This window comes from Gorilla gorilla, chromosome 1 (genome assembly GCF_029281585.2).
Source record: "Gorilla gorilla gorilla isolate KB3781 chromosome 1, NHGRI_mGorGor1-v2.1_pri, whole genome shotgun sequence".
Classification (NCBI taxonomy): Eukaryota; Metazoa; Chordata; class Mammalia; order Primates; family Hominidae; genus Gorilla; species Gorilla gorilla.
Genome location: NC_073224.2, coordinates 228,175,275 through 228,201,440, shown reverse-complemented (window position 1 = coordinate 228,201,440; position 26,166 = coordinate 228,175,275). Strand labels below are relative to the sequence as shown.

General features: G+C 40.9%; 1 protein-coding gene and 1 pseudogene across 6 annotated transcripts in view; one reads left to right on the top strand and one right to left on the bottom strand.

Moving 5' to 3' along the window:
• Window positions 1–26,166, top strand: part of VPS13D (vacuolar protein sorting 13 homolog D) — a 281,804-nt gene that overhangs the window by 166,112 nt on the left and 89,526 nt on the right. For all 6 annotated transcript variants that reach the window (XM_031007143.3, XM_055384705.2, XM_031007141.3 and 3 more), the window contains 5 exons: window positions 3,645–3,794; window positions 5,058–5,154; window positions 7,266–7,414; window positions 18,531–18,665; window positions 20,159–20,326. In XM_031007143.3, the coding sequence (XP_030863003.3) occupies window positions 3,645–3,794; window positions 5,058–5,154; window positions 7,266–7,414; window positions 18,531–18,665; window positions 20,159–20,326 (699 nt within the window). The remainder of the gene's footprint in view (window positions 1–3,644; window positions 3,795–5,057; window positions 5,155–7,265; window positions 7,415–18,530; window positions 18,666–20,158; window positions 20,327–26,166) is intronic.
• Window positions 12,602–12,685, bottom strand: LOC115933360 (uncharacterized; annotated as a pseudogene).

The window sequence follows — 26,166 nt, the reverse complement described above, 5'->3', positions numbered from 1 at the left end:
TCCTGGTAGACATTTCCAGAAGAAGAATCCAAAGCCCCAGACTGTGGTTCTTTTTCCCAAATGGACAAACTACATCCTTACTGGGAGTGTGTGCAATGTGTCTCCCATGACTGGGGCTCCTTCTCTCCCTTAACATGTCATGCAATTCCATCCAGATTGTCGAGGCCAGAACCTCTTTTCAGAAGAAATTTTTCTTTTATTATATATCACAAATAACAGAGAATTCAGGCTAATCGTATCCTATTTATTTGTGCACAGATAGAAAGTTAATATCTTGCAGCTATTTTTCCTTGTCCTCCTTTTTTCGACCTTACAGAGACAATTCAAGGAACCATTTGCTGTTCATTAGTTTCTTTAACTTTATTCTTTACTTAAAAAAGTTGTTTGTTTGTTTATTTGTTTGTTTATTTTGAGACGGAGTTTCACTCTGTCGCCCAGGCTGGAGTGCAGTGGTGCGATCTCTGCTTACTGCAACCTCCGCCTCCCAGGTTCAAGTGATCCTCCAGGTTCAGCCTCCCAAATAGATGGGATTACAGGTGCCCGCCACCACGCCCAGCAATTTTTGTAGTTTTTAGTAGAGATGGGGTTTTGCCATGTTGGCCAGGCTGGTCTTGAACTCCTGACCTCAGGTGATCTGCACACCTTGGCCTCCCAGAGTGCTGGGATTACAGGCGTGAGCCACCACGCCTGGCCAAAAAGTTGTTTTTTCCTATAATACCTCTTTATGTGATGTATGCTGCAAATCATAGAAAATAATCAGGTTTGTATTTTACTGTGGTTACAGTGCTGCAAGAAGGAATTTTTAAAAATAGAAAATAGAGAGCCTCTCCTTAGGGAGCATCCGATCTAATTAGGAGAATAAAACTAGCTAGAGTTAGTAATTCTCAGTTACGACGCCTTGTGTCAGATGTGTTTAGTGAAAGAACAAAGGAGAAGACAATATGGTCGAGCCCTTTATTGCCATTTCATATTTGGATGAGATAGGTAATGATTCATTCATTCAGTCCATTCTTACTGAGCATCAAGTGTGTGCCCGACACTGTACTAGGTTCCGGAGATATGGCTATGACTTCAAAAATGCAGGCTTTGCTCTTGAGCCAACAGCCTAGAGAGAAAGTCTGCCAAAAAATATGCAGGCAGGCAAGCAAATGAATAATGACATTCTGTGATAACTGCTGTAAAGAATAGCTACTTTAGATAAAGTGCTACTTTAGAAAAAGTGGCTCAGGAAGATCTTCCTGAGGAAATGAGAGCTGAACTGAAACTTGGAGGAATAGAATGAGCAAACCATAGAGATGGTCACTAGAAACCATTTCAGGCAATTCAGAGACCCTGAGGAAGGAAGGACTTGCCCACATTTTAGAAACAATAAGGAGGCTCAGGTGAGGATGGTAGGGAACTGAAAGAGTGGTGTGTGATGAAGTTGGAGAATTTGGTGCCAGTTCATGCAGGCCTTAGAGGCTGTGGTGAGAAGTCTGGTTTATCCTAAGAGAAAGGGACACCACTGAATAGTGTAAAGGAAGGGTGTGTATGACTCGATTTATAGTTTATTGAAAGATCACTTTGGCTGCTATATAGAGAATACATTGTAGGAGGAAGGAATGGAAGTAGGAAAAAATACTCCAAGTCTCTTGCCCTTATCCCTGCCCTGAGAATGAACAGAAGGAAAGTCATTTCCAGTTGTACAGAAATGTCTATTTGGAAATCCCTGCAATACAATGGAGAGGTCAGAGGATTCGGTGCCAGAAATCTCTGCATTTGTATCCCACCTCTTCCACTTACAAGCTGTGCGAATGAGGGCAAGTAATTAAACTTTTTTTTCTTTTTTTTTTTCTTTTTTGAGACGGAGTCTCGTTCTGTTGCCAACATAATTTAACTTCTTTAAGCTTCTGTCTACTTGTTTGTAAAATGAGGAGGAATAATATCTAGCCTTTAGGGGTTTAGGAAGTGATATGATAGGGGGTGTGTGGAAAGTAGCTGGAGATGGTCTCTTAGGGGTACCCAAAAAGATGGTCTGTCCTCTTTCCTCTTCCTGGTGGTGAACTTCGATGTGAAACAGAACAGGAAGATGGCTGCTTCCTGCAAGGAGCCTCTAGACATCCATGCATGTCTGAGTGTGGCAAGTGTCCTCTGTGATGGCACTGATCAGGGCTGTGTAAATAGAGTCAACCCTGATGCCACTGACTTAATCGTTTCATTCCCCAGAAGGGAGTTGACTTTAGTAGAGGAAACTGTTACAATTTGGTAGCCATTTGAGCTCCTGGTTCTCTAATTTAAATTGTCTTGAAGGAATTTGGAGCGAGAGAGAAGCATCGATAGCATAGTGTTTAGGAGTGCTGGCCTTGGGGTCAGACAGACTGAGATTCAAGTTCTAGTTCTGCCACTGACCAGCGGTGTGACCCTAAGCAAGGGTCTCTCTTCTCAGCTTCTTCATCTATGATATAAGGGCAGAGCTCATGAAGTTGTCATAAGGACGGCAGCAAACCCTTAGTTTAACCACCAGCGTTACAGGTATGATGTGACTTGGGATCATGCATATGAAGTGGCTAGCATGGAGCTTCGCACGTAGTATCACCTGTTTTATTTTTTTAATTAAATTTTTTTTTTCATTCAGCAGGTCGTGGACTTAAAAAATTACTTTTTTCAAATAGTTGATTTTTTTTTTTTTTTTTGTGACGGAGTCTCTCTCTGTCACCCAGGCTGGAGTGCAGTGGTGCTATCTCGGCTCACTGCAACCTCTGCTTCCTGGGTTCAAGCGATTCTCCTGCCTCAGCCTCCTGAGTAGCTGGGATTACAGGGGCCCACAACCACGCCCAGCTAATTTTTGTATTTGTAGTAGAGACGGGGTTTCACCATGTTGGCCAGGCTGGTCTCAAACTCCTGACCTCGTGATCTGCCTGCCGCATCCTCCCAAAGTGCTGGGATTACAGGTGTGAGCCACTGCGCCTGGCCAATAGTTGATTTTTTAACCAATGAATAAAAATTGTATATAGTTGGCTGAATGCGGTGGCTCATGCCTATAATCCCAGCACTTTGGGAGGCCAAGGTGGGCAGATCACCTGAGGTCAGGAGTTCAAGACCAACCTGACCAACATGGAGAAACCCCGTCTCTACTAAAAATATAAAATTAGCCGGGCATAGTGGTGCATGCCTGTAATCCCAGCTACTCAGGAGGCTGAGGCAGGAGAATCGCTTGAATCCGGGAGGCAGAGGTTGCAGTGAGCCAAGATTCCACCACTGCACTTCAACCTGGGCAACAAGAGTGAAACTGTCTCAAAAAAACAAAAAAATATGTATATATTCATCGTGTACAACATGATGTTTGGAAATATTTTTATGTTGTGGAATGGCTAAATTGAGCTAATATATGTATTGCCTCACATACTTATTTTTTTGAGGTGAGAAAACAAAATCTATTCTCTTAGAAAAGCACTCCCCTAATGAAATTTAGCGTCTGTTGTTATGACTGCTTACTTTATTATGACTGCCCTTTTGTGAACTGCTATTGAGATCGAGTGAAATGACAAGGGTACTTTCTGAGCAACCTGTGCATTATGAGGGCCCACTCAAGCGTAAAAATGAAAACTGAGCCACTAGTCTGTTTTTGTTTTTGTTTTTGCTTTGCTACCTTTCCGTGGCCGTAGGTGGACAATCAGCTCATTGGTACCACGCAGCCCTTCATGCTCTATGTGACTCCCCTGAGCAATGAGAATGAGGTCATCGAGACCGGCCCAGCTGTGCAAGTCAATGCAGTGAAGTTCCCCAGTAAGAGTGCACTGACCAACATCTACAAGGTGGGCTGGTGGAGGAGGCTGGTGGGTTGATGCCATGCTGGAACGTTGATTTGTTCTCTCACAGCCAAGTCTCAGAGCAGCAGTGCCGGGTGCTGATGGGAATAGCTCTGCAGGGTTAAACCACATGTGACATAATAGATTGTTTGGAGGAATTGACAGGAACTCCTCCTTCTCAGTTGTGTTTTCAGTGACCTTGCAGGTGACAGTTTGATGGTACTGAGTCCATATGGGCCAGAGTCCATATTCATCAGAGTGAAGTCACTGTAAGAAAGTATAGCATCTTCTAGATAGGTCAGGACCAGGCATGATCCAGATCTATTATTAAAAATAGAATAACCCCAGCTGGGCTCACTGGCTGTCACCTGTAATCTCAGCACTTTGGGAGGCTAAGGCGGGTGGATCTCTTGAGCCCAGGAGTTTGAGACCAGCTTGGGAAACATGGTGAAACCCCATTTCTATAAAAAATACAAAAATTAGCTGGACCTGGTGGCAAGCACCTGTGGTCCCAACTACTTACTTAGCAGGCTGAGGTGGGAGGTCCTGAGCCTGGGAGTTCGAGGCTACAGCGAGTCACGATCACGCCACTGCACTCCAGCCTGGGTGATAGAGTGAGATGTGCACCTGCGCACATACACACACACACACACACACACGCACACACAGAATAACCCTGAAATATTGGGAAAGGGCTATGATGGGTCTGACCTTGAGACAGATGTGCTGCTACCTAAGTTACCACACTGTTTACCAAAAGCAGATAGTTACAAATGATAAACTTTCTTGGAGGAGTCTCCATGCACAAGCTAGCTGTTCCAGCAGCAAACTCTGGAAAAGTGGGAGCCAACCAGGGCTTGCTTCCCATATTTCTGGTCCTTTATCACCAGTGCTGATGGGACCAAGCCTGCCTGTAGCCCTCGGATCCACAAGCCCAGCCATGCTGCTCCTTAAATTAGCTGCCATCCATCTGAGCACACACCATAAAGTTCATCCACCACAGTGCATCTGAGGCTGGAATCCTGACTAATGAGGCCCAGATTGCCTGGGAACCAAACAGTAGAATGGCAAACCATCTATTAAACATCTTTTGGAGTTTTTAGTTAATCATAACAATATAGAGAGAGATAACCCAGAAATAATTTGGCATTATAGTTATAAAGCCACATGATTAATGAAAGCATACCATGTCATTGAGGCCTTCTTAATAGCACAGATGAATGTTCCTTCTGGTGTTCACACTTTAAATCAGAATTTCTTTATCTCTAGCATCTGATGATCACAGCTCAGAGATTCACAGTGCAAATTGAGGAGAAACTGCTCCTCAAGCTGCTAAGTTTCTTTGGCTACGATCAAGCAGAATCAGGTAATGTTGAATGTTCTATGTCTGTGTTTGGGAATTGGTCCAAAGATGGTATTTTTGAGTCTGTTTGTAAAAATAGGTAGCCCCTTGGTGTCTGATAGGCTCCCTTTCCACATCTCAGCCTCAGCTAGGAAGCTAAGGCTTGTGTTTCAGTTGTGCTTTTTCAAAGTATTACTTGTTGTCTGAGTTATCTCTGTGAACTAAAGGAGCCATTCAGAGCGTCTTCTGGAATCCTGTAGTATCCGGTGGTACACCTTTGGGAAGCAGTATACTATTCCTCTTTGCTTTGCATTTTTTTGATTCATCTGCTCTAGGATGACAGAAATGATATTAGTCATTTAGCAAACCACTTTGTTTCCTAACCTTTGTTTATTAAACAGACTCCAAGCCAAGAATCAGAAATCCCTTTGGCAGTTCCTTTGGTTTAGTTGAGAAAATAAAATTGGCTAGCCTCAATTCATTAACTTTTGACATCCAAACCCTTGTGCCTTTTTGTAATTACAAAGGTTTCTACTTATTTACTCTCTTCTTTGTAGAAGGGAGTAAGATAAGCTATTGAAAAGCCCAGGTTTCCAGCAGTGCTACAGAAATAATTGAGCTGTTGCTTCTTTTCGATTCCTCATCACAGCCTTTCCTTCCGCTCTTAGATGGGCTTTTCATGGCTGTGTATACAGCTTAGAAAAAAGTCAGTAATACTCAGTCTTTTGAAGCCTAAACTAAATATTGAGCCTGAAGAAATGATAAGAAAGAGGCTTTTATGTTTATCTGCCCATGTTGGCTAGAGAAAAAAATCACTGGGAATGTGTGTACACATGTACATACATACACACAATGCAAGAAAAATATTTTTGTTCTTTTTATCCCAGATTTAGAATTTAAGCTTTAAGAGTATTTGGGATCAAGAGCAAGATCCTGTCTGTTTAATGCTGTGTTTTCCACTTTGGGTTGGAACGCCAGTGTTTATTTGTATTCAGACAGCCACTTGGGAGCCTGCCTGCCAGGTATCCATTCTGTTTTGGTACCTTCCTGGGAAGTTTTACTTTAAATTTGATTTGACATGCTTTTCTTGTAAATTTTCTTGTAAGTTGCTATAATAAATTTCTCCTCAAGCATGGATTTCGACTTTTGTAAAATCCTTGCCTGCCTTTCACTGAAGTGGGAGCTGACTGAGGGGTTGCATCCCATATTTTTGGTATGTTGTCACCAGTGCTGATGGGATGGGACAGAGGCAGCATGCAGCCCTCAGATCCACAAGCCCAGTCCTGCTGCTCCTTAAAGTACCTGCCATCCTGTCTGTAGCTGTTTCTGCTTCCTCAGCATAAATGGGCAGGTCTCTGTTGCAGTATCATTTTTCTGTAAGTAGCACTGATGATAGCTTACAACATAAATGTGTTTGATAAGTAGATGTGTGCCAGCTCTCTGGTTTTATTTCCAAGGCACGTGAAGCCAAGGCAAAATATGCCGCCCAGTTGGATGTGCATACAGCATCAAGTGCAAAGAGCACATTGCTGTGTTGTAGCCCATGCTACTCCTTTTATTTCATGAGATGGCAAGTAAAAAATCTGCCTTGATTGTCCTATTTAAATGGATGTCCACCATTTGGGAGACAGGGCGCTGCTTGTAGTGATATTACGTCTCTACAGCCCGCAGCCTGATTCTTTTTCAGGCATTTATGTTTCACTCAGATTCATGAATTGGTGATGTCCATTTTGATTCAGTTACACTGCACTCCAAGACCTTATTTGGATATGATCCTAGGAAAATAAATTTAGATAATCTGGGTCATTGATAATAACATTGCTAACAAATACACCTGTGGCCTTTGGCTTTTCCATCTGGATGATTTTTTCCAAAGATGACATCTGTTGGATGGTATGGAGTCACAGGTTAACATGCTAGTCTTCTTTTTTGATAAACAACACAAAACAGATCTACTCTCACAAAGAATGGCATCAGAATACTATACACGTCACTGTACCCTCACAAACTAAATTGAGAATGATAGATGGTTTCCTTTTTTTGATGATTTTTTTCTATGTGAATACAAAGTGGATTCTGTGGATCATGAGACTAAGAAATTCTTTTTTGTTTTTTTAATTCTTCCTTTGTACCAGAGGTGGAAAAATATGATGAAAACCTCCATGAAAAGACAGCTGAGCAAGGTGGAACACCAATTCGATACTACTTTGAAAATCTCAAAATCAGCATTCCTCAGATCAAGCTAAGTGTGTTCACCTCCAACAAGCTCCCATTGGATCTTAAGGTGAGCTGCTATTTGGGTAAATTTTTTTAGATGATTTTTCCTTGGAAAAGAATGAGTGTGTTTACTATTTGTTGTTTGTTGTTGTGTGTGTGTGTGCTTTTTTTTTTGTCCCTCATCATCATTCATAGCAGACATTTTATTTTTACAGATTTCCTTTTTCAGAAGGTTATTGACTTACGTGTATTTGTCTTTAAAAAAAAAAAAAACAACAAAACTTAAATACGACATTGCCGAAGATCAAGGAGTAGCTCAAGAGATTCACAGATAATTCTGTAAAACCCATTTGCTCTCTGTTTAGCTCCTGGCTTACCTCAGTGAGATAAAAGCCTTTTTCCTAAAGTTGTGTCCAGGATCAAGAGAAAAAGCAAAGTCAAGACAGCATCTTCTTTTTGTGCCCGAGGCCTGTTCACCTTCCTACTTCTGTCTTCCTAAGTATCCACCTCTTTTTGAATGATTGTCACTAGGATTGTCTACTAGGAGTGTTTAAAGTAGACTCAGCCCACTTACCCACTGGGATATGGCCTTCTCTACCACCACATCAGGATGAAACCCTTAGACCATCTTGATGACTACTTACTAGACACAGCCTGAACACCGTCTTCATTTTCAGCCATAAACTTTATCTTCATTAAGGAAGAAAGCTGGGATTCAAATCCAAGCCTGTCTGACTCTAAAGTCTATTTTTTTTTTTTCACTATACTATGCTTCCCCATAGAACATAAGGAACCAGAGAATTTTAGACCTGTGAGTCCTCAGTGATGTACTTGCTTGGTAGACAGGGAAGTTGAAGTTCAAAGTGTTTTGTTAGTCAAGGCTGTGTGGCTAGGAAGTGGTAGGAGCAGGAGTGGATCCAGGGGTGTTAGAAAGTGTTTCCTTAGTTTGAGTCAAAGTCAGCCCCCTGCAGCTTGGACCCATTGGTTCTGGTTTTTCATTCTGTTGCACTTAAAGATAATACTGAAGACCTCCATCTTCCTACTAACCACCAGTTGAGGACTCTTCTCACTGCCCCATGCTGCCTCCTCTAAGATGCTACAAGATAGTCGTCTTGCTGCGCAGGAACAGCTAGAGATATGAGCAGATAAGAAGTAAGTCTAGGGTCCTAACGTAGATGCCCGCAGGAGCTGTGCTGGCGATGCAGCGAGTGGAGCTGCACACCGGGGTGGCGTCGTGTCTGCCCAACCAGGAGTGCCTGCTGCATCTGAAGGGGCCGCCACAACCCGCTCCAGCCGCTTGCTGTCATGGAGGAATGTGAACCTGGTGTTGCCAGATCTTCAGATTTTTAAAGAGAAACCGGAAATCTGGATTTTTATGTGGAATCTCCTGGTTTTTAAACATTGGCAACCAATTCAAGTTTTTTGGTTTTTTTAAACCTTGTGGGCCTAACAAAACACATGTGTGGGCCTCATGTGGCCGTGTCTGCCAACTCACAGCTTCTAAAATCGACACACAGGTAATGAGACTGTAGTCTGGTCAACATCAGATCACATTTGGGTAAGGGTAGGGCAAGGGTGACAGCACTGGGGTGGCAAACTGGGGCCAAGCCACAGGGAGTGCTGGTGGGGACCTGGAGCAGGAATGGCTCTTGCAGCCATCTCTGGAAGAGTGCAGCGTGCCCTTCACTCACTGCCCTGTCTGCTTCATTCGCTTTAATTTCATGTTTCCCAGGAGATTAAAGATACTTATAGTTAGCATGGGAGTGAGGGGAAAACCATGGGAAAAGCACTATCTTGTTAATATCCACAAGTATCCACTTGACTTGTGTGACCTTTGGAATGGGTTTGTTTGATAAAGTATATATTCACCCAGAGCGCTTGGCACTTGCCCAGCAAACCAGTGTGAAGCATTTCCTGAGGGCTGAGGACTTCTTGTTTTTAAAATCATCTTACTAAGAAACACAGACACCTCACTATTCCCTTCAAATTGCTCCCAGCAGAAAACTCCCCAGACTGAGAAAAGCAGTCTGATTTTCTGCAGTCGAAGTAGCTCCAGCCCCCCCAGTTACAGGATGGTTGTGTGTGCGCTCGGCATACAATCAACGAAATCATTTCAGTTGAATGTTTCCTCTGGCACTGAATTGAGGGAACATTTTCAGGGCATTTTTCAAATCATTGTGAAACAATTACATGGAGCAGCCATGTGATGAGGTGTGTAGGGGGCACGCCGAGTGTAGTAAGTTAATGTTTCCAGCAGGGTGCGGGGAATTGGGACTAAAGAGTTAAATTCTCAGCTTGTGGGAGTCACATTTTACTGTCTTGAGTCTCCTAGTGGAGTCTGGGACTCATAAAATAATGTCATTTATTCAAAGAGTTTTCTAACAGAGTAATATGCCTTTATTAGTAGCTCTTAGAAAGGGTACTATGCTCTTTTAGATGAATATATAATGGCTAAAAGTATGTGCTTAGAAAATGGAGTCCTGTCCCTGAACAGGAGTCACGAGAGCCTGACTAAAAGGTAAACCACGTCTTTGGTATTGAAGGAATAATTATCTTGATTCTCCTGACTCCAGGCCAGAAGTGAGACTGTCAGAAATCTCAGAGGGAAGTCTCTTCAGGTTTACACTGAGGGTACATTGTTGCCAGATATAGTGTCTGTTCAAAAGGACTGAAAGCAGTTTCACATCTGCTATCTCAATTGGATTCCTTACTCTGCGGTGGAAGAATGGGGAGATAATAGTCCCATTTCACAAATGCAGAGACCAAAAGCACAGCATTTCTGCCTGACTCCCCATTCTCTCCATTCTCTCAAGTTTGCGTGTTAGAAAGTGGCCGAGTGATACTGAAAATGCCAGGTAGTTTATACGTGTTTTTGGCTTTTTTTAAAGATCAAAAGAGGCCAGGAGCCTTTAAAAGGTTTCATGAGGTGGCCTACAGCAGTCCTTTTTCCATTTAGAGCATTGGGGTATTACAAAAGAAGGGCTTTAATTGAGCAATCTAGTTTGGAAGAAAACCCACATTTTAATGGTCAGAGTGAGAGGGTGGGGGTTAGGGGGAGTTTCGAACAAAGACACTATTTAAAAAGCTTAAAACTGTCTTCTCAAAGGCTTGAAATAATTTGTTGGGAAACTTCAGACCCTTTACTTTTTTCCTCCCCTCCCTAAATAAAAACCAGATTTGTTAAAAGGAAAAAAGATCCAGTATTGTTAATTGTATTTCAGAAAGTGCCAGAGAGGGAAATATCCCTGTAGTTTTAAACATTGTCCCAAGAGGGAAATAGGCAAATACCCTGCTTCACATAAACAGTCTCTATGTACCATAAATAAACCTTTAAAGAATGAATTCCAGACAGTTTTGTTTAGTGCAGGATAAACTAAGAAAGGAAAGGACATGGCCGAGGGAATAGCTTGGGATCTGAGACCTTATGGTATATAGACAGGTATTTCTTCTTTCAACTCTATGAAATTTCTGGAAGACTTCAGCAGTTTTCGCGTGGGGAGGTAGAAATAGACAGTTTCCTCTTTTTATTAGGAGCTTATGAACACAGGATTGCCTTCTCCAAAATCCATTTTATAACAGGAAACTGTCTGCTGTTTGAGTAAATAAGCATCAACTTTGTATACTACTGTATTTGATTAGTCATTTAGTTACTACAAGAATAAGCCCTGTTTGGCTCGTTCCCTCATCTCATCGACTTTGACTGACCAGATTAACCTGAAGGTGGCAGAATAATTCATACCACTGGGCTGTATCTCAGCTTTTTCAAATGTGGAGTCCCAAAAGCAGTAAATGACTAGGTAAGGATAACTTTTACTTAAGGGCCAGAATATTTCCTCGATTCAGACCAAGCACCTTAGTCATTCAGAAAGGTAATAGTGTCTATGATGAAGGTTTTGACATTTCAGTAGAGGTTTCAAAGTCTTTGCTACTTTGTGTGGTTCTTTAATATTTGGTTGCAAGGACAAAGTTGGGGTATAAAAGCTTTTTACCTTAAGCCTTTGTTTTGATCTCATTTTCTCTTCTCTGAGAATAAAGTAACGCTCAAAAGTAGTATTGGCAAAACAGAGTGCTGAACTGATGTCAGTACCCTGTTTTCCCAGCGTGTTTATTTTATGACTCTAAGCAAAGCAGTTGAGCTTACTGAATGTTCACTCAGTTTCTCTGACAGTGAAATGAGGAAAATAAGGCCTGCTCACGTATTTTATCATCACTCACCATGAGAGGGGGTGAGGCATGGGTGAATGAATAGCAGAACATTTTTCAGGAGAAATAATACCCTCCATGCTTTCTACCTAATAGGTTGTTGCTATTGTGAAAATGCACATATTCAAGTCTAAAATCAAGTAGCTAGCCATATGACTTTAGGCCATCCACCTAACATTTCTTGTTTTATTTATACCAGAGAGAGAGAGAGAGAGAGAGAGAGGGAGAGTTAGGCTGAATTAACTTGATGTTGGACTTTTTTGGGGGCTGGGGAAGACAGGGTCTCACTCTGTCAGGCTGAAGTGCAGTGGCATGATCACAGCTTACTGCAGCCTCAACCTCCTGGGCTCAGATGATCCTCTCACCTCAGCATCCCAGGTAGCTGGGACTATAGGTGCGTGCCACCATGCCTGGCTAATTTTTGTATGTTTTGTAGAGACAGAGTTTTACCATGTTGCCCAGGCTGGTCTCAAACTCCTGGGCTCAAGTTATCTGCCCACCTCAGCCTCCCAAAGTGCTGGGATTACAGGCGTGAGCCACTGGGCCCAGCTCAACTTGAGGTTGCTATTAATCTCTAAAATATTCTGAAATTACTTAGCAGGAGGTTATCAGTGACTTCCCAAGGCACCAAGTCCAGTGACCTTTCTCTCTAGCCTTATCTTTGTAGCATCCTCTGCCATTCTGACATTGCTGACTTCCCTGTTCTTGACATCTGTCCTTTCTGGTTCTCCTCTTGCTCTGTTGCTTCTCTGCCTATTTCTGTTTTCATTTATTCTACTTCTTCTTTTCCTGATCTGTATGTTAAAGGTCCAGATTTTTCTCTGTGAACTGTCTGGTTATGTCACTTGTCTATTTTTCTGTCAGGCCTTTTATCTCTTTAATTTTAGAAGCTCTTTCTAAAAGTTATGTCTTTGATGAAAGTTGCAAGTATTTTTTCTTCAGCTTTTTGTCTTTTTACTTTGCTTTTGGCGTGTGTGTGTGTGTTTGTGTTTAATTATACAAGAGCTGTTTATTTTTATGTTGTCAAATTTATTAGTCTTTTGCTGTTTTGAATCTAATTTTTTTTTGAAAACTACATGTTCAGAGAAATTCTCTAGTAACAAACTGTAGAAATGATCCCTGAAAGCATAGTCTTGAATCTGAATTTTGAGTTACAAAAAAGTTTTCCCTTCTCTATGGTTTTAAAAGATTTCACCCTTTCTTCCATTATATGATTGAATTTCAATTAAATGTATTCTTGTTCCAAAATAATTTAAGGCAGTCTCAGAAGACACATGCAAAAAGATTATAAGTAAGAAAACAGAATAGAAATGTCATTAAGTTGCACATGAAATTTTAATATATAATAAAGAGACTAATTCAGTGGGGAGTATATAGACTTTTCAATAGTGCTATTAGACTAAATCACAATAGAAAAAATATAAAATTAGATTTATTCTTGACACTTTATGTAAGGATAAATTCCAAGTGAATCAGAGATTTACTGGTAATATTAGCATGAAAAAGTGTTTTTATATTCGGTAAGGAAGAGTATTTGGCATGCCTTGTAAACACCTTGAAATATCAATCATTTTAAATAAAGATATAATCAGAAAATAGACCCATATCCAGAGATTGTTAACCAGCTTATAGCAGACCCAGGCTAGTTGAGAACTTCAAGAAAAGACAGATCGTGGGGGGGCGGGGTTGGGGAGTGTCCACGTGAAGCCATTGGAAAGCTACCAAAACAGCCAGGACTGGAGAGTTCAAGATTTATGAGAGGAGAGAAACTCAGTAAGGTGAGCCCAACATTTATTTTGCTTTTATTCTTGAGACTTTTTCTGATTTGTAAGCAGTGTGGGGAGAAAGGTGAAGAAGCCAAGCAGAAAGCAGCTGCCAACAGGCAGAGAATGCAAGTAAAGCTTTTGGCAGTCTCATGGGGCTAGCAGAGCAAAACTTAGACTTCATTGCTACTAAGAGAGCTGGTAATTGAAGGGCTAATATCTTACAGAGAAGGGACAGGCAGAAAACAAACCCCAATAATCTGAGGTACTTTCTTTCTTGAGATATTTGATGATTTCTAAGTGACACAGTCTGAGAGAAATCAAGCAAAAAGTGGCAGCTAAGAGGCTGAAGAACTTAAACAGTCTTTTCAGCAGTTTTGTGGTACTAGGGAGATTAAAAGTGGAGGAGTGGCATTGGTTTTCGTTGAGACTGCTAAAGGACTACACCAGGCCTCATAAGGACTGAAACACACCAGAACTTAGATAAAGACTGAAACACAGCCTTGAGAAAACCCAAACCCTGGTTGATTTAGGCATTATGCTTCTTACTCTAACTGCCTACCACAAGCTAAAAACTCATCCAAAATCTTTGTAAGTTTTCATACAAAATGTTGCATTCAGTCACAAATTACCAGGCCAAGATGAGATGAGACCAAGAGAAAAAACCAACACTAGAAACAGAACCATAGATAAACTGGATGTTGGTATTTTTAGACATAGAGTTTTAAAATACTATGAATGTATCTAAGAAGTTTACCAGAAAACTATAATTTTTTTTAAAAAATTATCAAATAATAAGGGAAAATTATAGACCAGCACTTTTTCATGAATATAGAAGAAAGAAATCTGAACAAAATATTAGTAAATCAAAAACAGAAATATGTAAGAAGTCTAATATAACCAAATTGGATTTTTTCCTGGAATGCACATTCAGTTTCACATTTGCAGATAAATTTGGTAATTTACCACATCAACACGATAAAATAGAATATGATTAATTAAAAATGCATAAAAGCTGTTTGACAAACTTTAACATCCATCTACAGTAAAAATTCAGCAAGCTAAAAATAGAAGATAACTGCTTTCATCTGTTTAGGTCTATCTGTTAAAAAGCTACAACAAACATCATACTAATTGGTGAGATAGTAAAAGCTTTTTCTTGAGATAAAGGAAAGATACCCATTATCACCACTTCTTTCACCGTTACACGGGAGTTCAGCCAGTAAAATAAGTCAAGGATGATCTTTTTGAAAAAGAAGTAAAAGGTATAGGAGCTGGAAAGGAAAATAAAAACTTTGTTATTTGTAGAAAACACGATCATTTACTAGAAAATCTAAAAGTATTTTCAGATAAGTTATTAGAATAAGTAAATTTAGTAAGGTCACTAGAGACAGTATAGAAAACAGTTGTATTTCTACATGTCAGCAATAATAACAGAGAAAAGAAAAATTTGGAGGCTATTAAGAAAACAGGTCTGGGTGTGGTGGCTTACACCTGTAATCCCAGCACTTTGGGAGGCCTAGGTGGGAGGATCACTTGAGCCCAGGAGTTCAGGACCAGCCTGGGCATCATAGGGAGACCCTGTCTCTATAAAAATGGAAGGAAGGAAGGAAGGAGGGAGGGATAGAGAGAAGGGGGAGGAGGAGAGAGAGATGAGAGGTAAGAGGAGGGAGGGAGGGAGGGAGAGAAAGAAAACATTAAATACTGTATCATTATCTATTATTGTGTAACAAATGACTCCAAATTGCAGTGGTTTAAAACAACCACCATCTTATTTGTTTACAATTCTGTGGGTTAATAATTTGGACTAGACCTAGCTGGGTGTTTCTTCTGCTGGTCTCACCAGTGGTTGTTCATATGGCTGCAGTCACCTGGCAGTTAAACGCGATTAAATGGTATGAGATGACCTCAGTCCCATGTACAGCGGATTGGTGCTGACTGTCAGCAGAACCCCTTTCCACATGGTCTCCCATCTTCAAGGAAGCTACTCCCAGCTTCTTCACGTGGTGGAAGCTTCAAAACAGGCAGTGCAGAAGCTCCAAGCTCTCTTGAGGCCCAGGCTCAAAGGTCACACATTATTATATCTCTCGCATCCTATTGGCTGAAGCAAATCACAAGGCTAGTGAAGATTCAGGTGGAGGGAACATAGACTTCACCACTTGACAGAAGATGCAAAGAATATGTGGTCATTTTAAATCTACCACAGTATCTAAGAATAAACCCAACCAAAGACGTATAAGACCTCTACACAGAAAACAATTAAACATTATTGTGAAAAATTAAAAGACCCACATAGATGAAGGGACATACCATGTCAGTAAGTTGGAAGATTCAGTAAAGTTGTCGTTGCTCCTCAAATTGATCTGTAGATTCAGTACAGTCCTGATAAAAATTCCAGCAGTTTTTTTGGAAGCAAATTGACAAGCTGATTCTAAAATTTCTCTGCAGTTGAAAAGCGCAAAGAGCAGCTAAGGTAACCCTGGAGAAAAAGTACAAAGTTGGGGAGAGCTTACACTATTCGATTTCAGAAATTATTACAAGACTACAGTAATTAAGACAGTGTGGCATTAGTAGAAAGCAGAGCAAAGTGAAACAGAAGAGAGAATCCAGAAATGGATGTATAATACCATCACGTGACTTTTGACAGCATTTATGCCATACTGCGGTAGTGGAACGGATGACCTTTTCAGTAAATATTACTTAGTTCAATATTTATCAGAAAAAAGATGAATCTTGGCCACTCCCTCCTACTGTACATAAAAATAAATTCTAGGTGGAGCATAAATAAAATCTAGGTGTGAAGAGTAAAACAATAAAACTTGTATAAGTAAACATGGGAATATCTTTATGACCTTGGTGTAGACAAAAATTTCTTAACCAGGACACAGAAAGCTCTTACCATATAAGAAAATACTGATAAGGCAGATTTCCTTAAAATTAAGACTGTCTGATCATTAAAAGACACCATTTAAAGAGTAGTAAGATAAGTCACAGAATGGAAGAAGATATTTGCAACACATCTGTTCAACAGAGGACTTGGTATACAGAATATATAAGAACTCCTACAAAGCAGTAAGAAATAAAAAACATGAACTCACTACAAAAATGAGCAAAATACTTCAATAAGGACTTCACAAAAAGATATCCAAATGGCTTATGCATTTAAAAGTTGCTTAATCTCACTTCTCAACTGAAAAGAGACTACGCTGAGGTACCATTACACACCCATCAGTTTCTCTGTCAAAACTATGCTGAGATACCATTACACACTGTTCAGATTTTCTGGATGTTTTTTGTTTGTTTGTTTGTTTGTTTTTGTTTTTGGTCGTTGTTTGTTTTAAGTGACAGGGTCAGCCACGGTAATCCCAGCACTTTGGGAGGCTGAGATGGGTGGATCACTTGAGGCCAGGAGTTGAGCAACAAAGTGAGACCCTGTCTCTCCAAAAAAAAAAAAAAAAAAAAAAAAATCAGCTGGGCGTGGTGGTATGTACCTGTAGGGGGAGGCTGAGGCAGGAGGATCACTTGAGCCCAGGAGGTCCAGGCTGCAGTGAGCCAAGATCCCACCACTGTACTCCAGCCTGGGCAACAGAGACTTTGTTTTCTGTTTTTGAGAAAGAAAGAGTGAGGCAGGGTCTTACTCTGTCACCCAGGCTAAGTACAGTGGCATGATCTCAGCTTAGTGTGGCCTTGACCTTCAAAGTCCAAGTGATCCTCCTCCTCCAGCCTCCTGAATGGCTGAGACTACAGGTGCACGCCACCATGCCCAGTTAATTTTTAAACTTTTTGTAGAGACAAGGTCTTCCTTCTTCACCCAGGCTGGTCTTGAACTTCTGGCCTCAAGCGATCCTCCCACCTCAGCTTCCCAAAGTGCTGGGATTACAGGCATGAGCCACCACTCCTAGCCAGAATATCTTTTTTTTTTTTTTAAACGATCTATACCAAGTGTTGATGAGGGTGTAGAATAGCAAGGGATCTTGTAGACTGCTGAATGGAGCATAAACTGGTTTGACCACTTTGGAAAACTGTTTGGCAGAATATATTAAGATTGTGCATGTACATTCTTTATGACCCAGTTCCACTCCCAGGATATGTCCAAGAAAAATGCATAAATGTGCCCCAAAAGACATAGCTAGGCAGGGAGCAGTGGTTCACAGCTGTAATCGCAGCACTTTGGGATGCCAAGGCAGGCGGATTGGTTGAGCCCAGGTGTTTGAGACCAGCCTGGGCAACATGGTGAAAACCCTTTTCTACAAAAAGTACAAAAATTAGCTGGGCATGGTAGTTTGCACATGTAGCCTCACCTGCTAAGGAGGTTGAGGTGGGAGGATCGCGTGAGCCCAGGAGGTCAAGGCCGCAGTGAGCTGTGATTGTGCCACTGCATTCCAGCCAGGACAACAGAGTGAGATCCTGTTATCTAGTCTGCCATAGACATGTCTAATGTTGTTTATAGCAGCATTATTCATAATAGCAAAAAGCCTGAAACAACCCAACTTTTGAACTTTTCATCAACAATGGTGGTTAAATACATTGTTTTATTCTTGCAATGGAGTATTTATATGGCAATGGATGTTAACAAACTACAGCTATATGCAACAATCTAGGAAACCCCCATATGTAATGTTGTCTATGGGAAGCCACCTACAACGAAGTGCATACTGATGATTCCATTTATATGCAGTTTAAAGCAGAAGAACTTACCTGTAGTGATAGATGTCATCACTGTGGTTGTCTTTGGGGAGGAAGGAGGAGGGAGTGGGAGCATGCTCATGGTGAGTGGGCTGCTTCCAAGATGGGGATAACAGTCTGCTTTCTGATCTGGTGGTGGTTACATTATTGTGTTCACTTTGGGAAAAATCATTTGGGTTTTGAACTATACATTTGATTAGTACACTTTTCTGTGTGTGTGGTATACATCACTCAAAAAGTAAAACATGACAAACTGATACAAAACAGACTAAAAGGAATTATGACACAAACTGATAGTGTTTATTTCTGTGTGATATATGTGACTTGGGTGATATATGTCTGTCTATATATGTATTTTTCCCTAGTATTTTACTTTTATAGTTATAGGGAAAATCCTTATTTATAAACATCAAAACCTGACCCTCATTCGAAAGTTAACATGACTTGTAGCTTTAATGGAATCTAGAATTACAGTATCACAGAAGGCCATCATATGACTTAAGTATGTCATTTCCTTTCTTCCCTAATTAGGCCCTAAAAAGCACCTTGGGGTTTCCTTTGATACGGTTTGAAGACGCTGTGATTAATCTAGATCCATTCACTCGGGTACATCCCTATGAGACCAAGGAGTTCATCATCAATGATATCCTCAAACATTTCCAGGAGGTGAGGCTTGGAGAAGTACTCATTGGCTGGAGCATAAACAGAATGTTTGTTTTAGTTGTTTGGGAATTTTGGTTACTAAGACATTACTATTGAGAACCCAGTTAAACATGTTTGGGAATTTTGGTTACTAAGACATTACTATTGAGAACCCAGTTAAACATTTCAACTCTGTTGTGTTACGGGTCAGGTCACTTCCCAAGAAACCCGTATGTGTCATGAAAATCCTGAGATAGTACATTTGACCTATGAGCTGTTAGTTTCATCCCTCAGAGCTAGTCTGAGGGGTTCCTGCTAGATTAGTCATGACTCTTAATGGTTTAGTTGATGCTTTAATAATAACAAAATAATGTTTTTATTTACCAGGCATGGGCCTTCTTTCAGCAACTACACCCATGTTCTTAGAGTCTATGGGATCCTGCATTTGGGTTGAACTTGAAATTTTTTAAATCACCTTGGACATTTTCCATTTTGTATTTATTATCCAGACTGCAAAGATCAAAAAGTAAAGGCAAGGCATATTCTTCAATGAATAGATAGGTCAAGATCGTATCAAATTTAGTAGCTTTCAAAGTTAAAATATATTTTATTCTCACTTCCTTTTCTCCATTCCCCGTTTCCTTTTTTGACTATCCTAATTGGTGATATTTCCACCTAACTAAGGAAAGTGATACAGCAGATATCACTGGAACCTGGGATCAAGCAATTGGAAGTACAGAAAGAGTGGAGGGGGCCAGTCATGGTGGCTCACACCTGTAATCCGAGTACTTGGTGGGAGGCCAAGGCAGGAGGATCACTTGAGCTCAGGAGTTCAAGACCAGCCTAGGCAACATATTGAGACCCCATCTCTACAAAATATAGAAAAAAAAGATTAGCTGGTTGTAGAGGTCTTGCCTGTAGTCCCAGCTACTTGGGAGGCTGAGGTAGGAGGGCTGCTTGAGCCCAGGAGGTCAAGGCTGCAGTGAGCCACGGTGATGCCACCTCACCTCAGCCTGTGTGACTGAGACCCTGCTTCAAAGAAAGAAACAGTGGAGGTTTGCTTGATAAGTCTCTCCATGCCTTCTTCAGGCCCCCCACCCACACCACAGCTTATGAGAGGAACTGTAAATCTACCTCTCTTCCTCACTTTCCTTTTATAATTCTCCCTGCTGGTGATTACTTCTCTATTTGTAGGCATGATGAAAAGGAGAGTATGATGTATATAGTAGCAAATACTGATAAGAATGCTTCCTGTTTCATAGCTATTTTTATTCTTCTAACTGGCTTGGAAGAGTATGTGTATTGGGATATGTGTATTGGGAGAAGCTTAGGTGGTGCTCCTGAAAGGACAGGAGATTATTTTGCAGTTGATGAAGATTAAAAGCTTTTAATCTCGTTACTTGTAGTAATGAGAATGGAGAACAAAATAGATTTCTAAGCTCTTCGCTTGGGACACTGGTATCTGCAAATATAAGTAGGTGCTGATTGGACTTTTCTCTTCCTGTTCCATTTGGCAGGAACTCCTCAGCCAGGCAGCTCGAATCCTGGGATCAGTGGATTTTCTTGGCAATCCTATGGGGCTTTTGAATGATGTTTCTGAAGGGGTTACTGGACTGATAAAATATGGAAATGTCGGGGGCCTCATCAGAAATGTTACACACGGAGTATCAAACTCTGCTGCCAAGGTAAGGAAATAGAGGTGAAATTCCATTATAATTAACCTCACGAGTCCTCTACAGTACTACAATTTCTTTTATAGTTAATGGGCTGTGAGAAGTTACATTCATGGCTTTTGCTTCATTGCCCACATGCCTTGCCTTTTCCTCACCTCCAATCACCTGCCACCAGGTGCACTGAGTCCACCTCTGAAATACCTCTTCCTCCTTCCTCTCCATTGCCACTGCCTTAGTCCAGGCATTGCGTATCTCTTACCTGGGTCACTGCAATAGCCCCCAGCACCCTGGACCTTTCACGATGACCCCTACACCTTTCACTGTGCCACCAGAATGAACTCACTGGATCTTGCCATTCTCCTGCCTGAGATCTACCAGTTATTGCCCACAGTTTACAGGGAAAGTCCAAGCTGAAGTACAGCCTTCTATAATGACAACAACCTTTTAAGCTGCCTGAAACCAGCAGCAGATGGACAGTGATGTCATTCTCCAGTATCTTGCAGCTAGTTGACTGGTTTGTTCACTGACATCTTAATTCGTGGACATTTTCTTAGTTCATTCTGTATTTTCTGGCAGGAATTGGTTATATGCGAAGCTGGAAAAGGTGAAGCGAGTTGAAGGTAGTTGCTATTTGACATACAGCCCTCCAAAGAGCTCTGCTTTTTTTCTCTTCCTTTCATCTCAACACACTTTTCTTGTAGAGACTGGCTTTTTCATGAATGAACTCATTTGGAGGAAACACCTGTACTCTCTGCTTATTTACTGTGGAGAGAGCATTTTTGTAGTGAGATCATAGGTGTACTTGCGCCACAGGGTGATATGACATAAAAGTAGCTTTACCAAAGAGATCTTTGTGGCACCGCATAGAAATGTATCTTGAAGAGGAGGTAAGAGAGTCGAGTTGAATAGCATTTCTCTGTGGTATGGTGTTCTCGTTAATAATGTGTGAAAGCTGAGAATTTATTCTTTTTTCCCCAAACTATTTTCTAGGGATGATAGATTGGTCAGATCAGTTCTGTAGGATTATCGAACCAGACCAAAGTGTACTGTTTGGCTTGTGGTTCAAAATAAGCAACAGTCTTTTCTTTTTCTTTTTTCTTTTTTTTCTTTTTCGAGACAGAGTCTTGGTCTGTCGCCCAGACTGGAGTGCAATGGTGCGATCTCTGCTCACTACAACCTCTTCCTCCCGAGTTCAAGCAACTCTCCTGCCTCAGCCTCCCAAGTAGCTGGGATTACAGGTGCCCGGCACCACACCCCATTGATTTTTTGTATTTTTTAGTAGAGACGGAGTTTTGCCATTTGGCCAGGCTGGTCTCGAACTCCTGACCTCAAGTGATCCACCGACCTCGGCCTTCCAAAGTGCTGGGATTACAGGTGTGAGCCACTGTACCCAGACAGCAACAGTCTTTTAGAGAGACTTTCCCACTCATGGTTTGAAAGTGGTGAGACCCAGGTTCAAAGTCTGAACTAGCGTGTACTTTTCTGCCTTGAATCCTTTCTCACACTTCCATGTTCCCTTACCCCTCACGCATCATAAAACCTCATAGTGGTAACACAGATCCCTCACTCTTCTTGCTTTAGCTCTTGGACTTGATATAAATGAATGAACTTAAATATTTGGTTGTAAATGCCCAGTTAACATATTTTATTAAATTTTATTAACTTTATTGAATTCTAATTGACATAAGAAAGTCTTCTTGGTTTTATAATTTCTTTGTTTTTGTACCCTGGGCTTTACCATAATTTTAAAAATGAAGATGCTTATGATTTAACAATAGGACTTCCTCACTGTGGAATAGAAATGCACCTACTTTACAGGTTTATTGTGAGAACAAAATAAGGTATGACGTTACAAAAATTTTGAAAAATACAGAGTGAAGAAGATAAATAGGTCATTACTTTGACTGTAGTATTTGCATCGAGACTTGAGCCACCAGGAAGCCATTAGTGCTCTTGAAATGAAAACCAATCTATTATGAACTACAGAGAAGGAGGGTCTGGGACACTGAGAGTAGGAGAGTCAAACCCCATCAGGGCCAGTTTGACTCTTAGGAACCTCCATAGTTCACTGGGTTAAGAATGAAGAAGCTGTTCAAGTGCCTGTGACATCTTAACAGGAGAGACCTCCTAGGAGTTTCTCCAGGGTCTCCTGGCAACATCCTAGTGAAAGGATTGGCCGTTTATTCTCCTTGGTTTGTGGAAGTCTCGTTTGTTTCCTGGTTTTTCTGTTTTCCCTGAAAAACTGTTTTTGAAGCTTGAGGGTCAGCATGAGATTATAACTTAGGCAGAAAGAAAGGGCAGTGTCCTCCCTACCCCCACCCTCATCCTGGATCTATATGAAGGCCTGGGGGCAGTGATAATACATTTGATTGGGTATCATGCTTTGTATGTTGCCAGATTTATATAAGGGTATTGCTTTCCAGGGAACGAGTCCTCTTGTATGGGAACTTCCCTTCCCATGGGGTTGGGTTCCTTCATATAGTTGTCTTGCCTTTAATAAGCTACTAGTATTGGAGCCACAGGCTGCACCTGAGGGGATTGCTATGTAATTTACAGGCATAGATTGTGTATTAGTCCATTCTTGCTTTGCTCTAAAGAAATACCTGAGACTGGGTAATTTATAAGAAAAGAGGTTTAATTGACTCATGGTTGTGCAGGCTGTACAGGAGGCATGATGCCAGCATCTGCTTCTGGCAAAGTCTTAGGAAGCTTCCAATCATGGTGGAAGGTGAAGCAGGTGTCTCACATGGCAGGAGTGGGAGCAAGGGAAAGAAGGGGGGGGTGCTACATACTTTTAAACAGCCAGATCTCACGAGAACTTGCTCAATATCATGAACACCAAGGGGATGGTACTAATCCATTCATAAGAAATCCACCCTTGTAATCCACATACCTCCCACCAGGTCCCAGCTCCAACATTGGGGATTATAATTCAACATGAGATTTGAGGGACAAACACCATACTATATCACATTGCTTAACATCAGGGATACATTTTGAGAATCATTTTACTAGGTGATTTCATTGCTGTGCGAACATCATAGAGTATACTTACACAAACCTAGGTGGAATACAGCCTATACCACACCTCGGCTATCTGGATAGCCTATTGCTCCTAGGCTGCAAAACTGTACAGCATGTTAAAGATATCTAAACCTAGAAAAGGTAGAGTAAAAGTATGGTATTATAATCTTATGGGTGGATTGTCGTATATGCAGCCCGTAGTTGACCAAAATGTTATTTGGCACATGACTGTATTTTGATACCAGCAATCTTAGGTGTTTATAGAGATGCAAAAACTAGTTATATCTCTAAGATGAGAAAGCAAATAAACACAAAATGACCACTTCTTATAGGAAATGGTAGATCTAAATGGGTCTATCAGTTGAATACCCATTCAGGTCATCTGTGATTCTGCACGTATGTGGTTGGATTAAAGATGTGCATTTTCTTGTAGTTTTGTGGGTTGAAATTAACCTTTAAAGTTGTTTTAGGGGAATGTTTTGTTTGTTTCTCTGTGTACACCAGAGGAGTTTGAGGAAGTACAAATGACCACAAGAATCAACTGTTGGCCTGTGTCAATTATTGCTTTAAAGAGTGCCTGAGTTCCAGTGATTAAAAAAGGGTCAGAGGGGACAGAACTGCACCTCACTGAGCCCCTGCCAGTGCACTGCACTTTACTGCAAAGACCAGAGGGCTTTAGCCTGGTTGAATGGGCTTTGAGTGTAGTGGAGAAGTTCATAAACCTCTTAAATTAATTGTAAATATTGTATAAATGTGCATTTTTCTGGGATGAGGGTCCAATGTTTCTTTTGTATCCTCAGGGAGAGATTCTTGCCTCCAAAGATTGTAAGCCATTATTATAGACATAGGTTTGTACATTGAGGGGAGCTTGGGGCTGGTAGTCAGGATTGCCAGCACTTTAATTGTATTTCTACCTTTAAATAATCTTTTCCTCTGTTAAGAGATTTGTTTTTAACATTTATGAAAAGATGATGGTAACTCCCCCTGTCACACTGGCCTGAGGAGCAAAAGAGATGAAGTATATGAAACCCAGTGAGGAGTTAAAAGGAATTCATTCTGTCACATAAGAAGATAATAGACCTGTAGGGTTTAGTCATCTGTGGATAGATGCACAAATTTTAAATTTCAGGTCTATAGTGTATCCACTTGTGGAATTTCTCATTTCTTTTTTCTCCCCCCAGAGCGTTCCTGCAAAAGAAACGTCTCATTTCATCTCTGTTGTTTAATTCATTTAATATTGGCTTCAAGGAAATATAAGTAGGAAATAACCTATGCCCTTTTATCTCAGTTATTTCTCTTTGCCTTTCTTTCTCATCTCCCAACGCTAGAAATCAGCATATGGATTCAAATGTAAGATTTAAGTCTTAGCCACCAAATTGTGAGCATCTAACCCATGACTCCCCTGCCTGGGTCTTGGCAAGATGACTCTAGCCCTTAGCGGAACTTCAAAGATCTGATCCCATTCCTGAGGTCATGGCAAGGCAATCGCTTCTGGAAGGACTTCTCTGAATGTGATTTATTTAAGAAAATGACAGCATTTCATATTCCAAACCCATGTCAGAGGAGAAAGTTTCTTTCTGCAGCATGAGTTGCAAAAAGTATACTTTCTTCTAGTTGTGTGTCATGTGAAGAATATCTGCAAGACACTCTAACGTCTTTTAAAGGCAGAGAACTGGGAAGGCCCCCTATTGATGAAATTTCCTCTCTTATAGACTCTAGCTTCATTTGTACCTTCATTCTTGTGTGATATTTTCACATACATAGCTATCCTCAACAAAATAAATAAAGTACTTCTTAAATTAACAAAATCTCAGATATTAACAATAGAGCAAATGATCCCACTGTCTTTTCTGCCCCTGTAGAAACTGCGCTCTGCACTGCTGTTATCTGGTCTTCCTAAGGGAAGAAAGCCAACAGCATACTTAATTTCTTCCAGCAAAGGAGAGAAGCACTTTCAGTCATCACTAATGAAACCTCTGCTCATTCTGTCCTACTTTCCATCCCCCTTTTTTTGAGACAGTCTCACTCTATCGCCCAGGCTGGAGTGCAGTGGTGCAATCTCGGCTCACCGAACTCTCTGCCCTCCTGGGTTCAAGCGATCCTCCCACCTCAGCCTCCAGAGTAGCAGAGATTACAAGGATTACAAGCATGTGCCACCATGCTCGACTAATTTGTATTTTTAGTAGAGACGGGGTTTCACCATGTTGGCCAGGCTGGTCTTGAACTCCTGACCTCAAGTGATCTGCCCTCCTTGGCCTCCCAAAGTGCTGAGATTACACACTTGAGCCACTGCGCCCAGCCTCATCCCCTTCAGTATGTCTTTATCAAGTCAATATAGGATGCTTTTGATTCTGGGTACCTTTTTGATACCATGTTTGTTTTGATTCTGTGTTTATGAATACAGATATTTTCATAATTTGTTGTGTTCTTAACAAATTATTTTCATAGTGGTTATTTGCTCTTCATGTAAATTAGAATTCATTGTTCATTGTTTGCTACATGTTAATTTTACTAATAACTTTTATACTTGTATGGTAGTTTTCTATTTTTCTCTTTTGCTTTGTGGTATTTATTTCTACCAGGCCCAAATTTCCCAGCTCAAATTCTGCAGATCAAATTTTTGTCAAGGAGATGTGAGTTTTCTGCCAGTTTTTAGTTAATGCATTTTATTCTATGTTGTTTTAGCCATTGTTTCATTGTCTTAAATCAGTTTTGTTTTTTATGAATTTGACAAAGATCTAATTTTTTAGATGATTTCTTGGCACAAACAGCATTAGTAGGAAAAGGTGTAGGAACAGGGTTGAAACACTGCACTTCATTGTGGAATA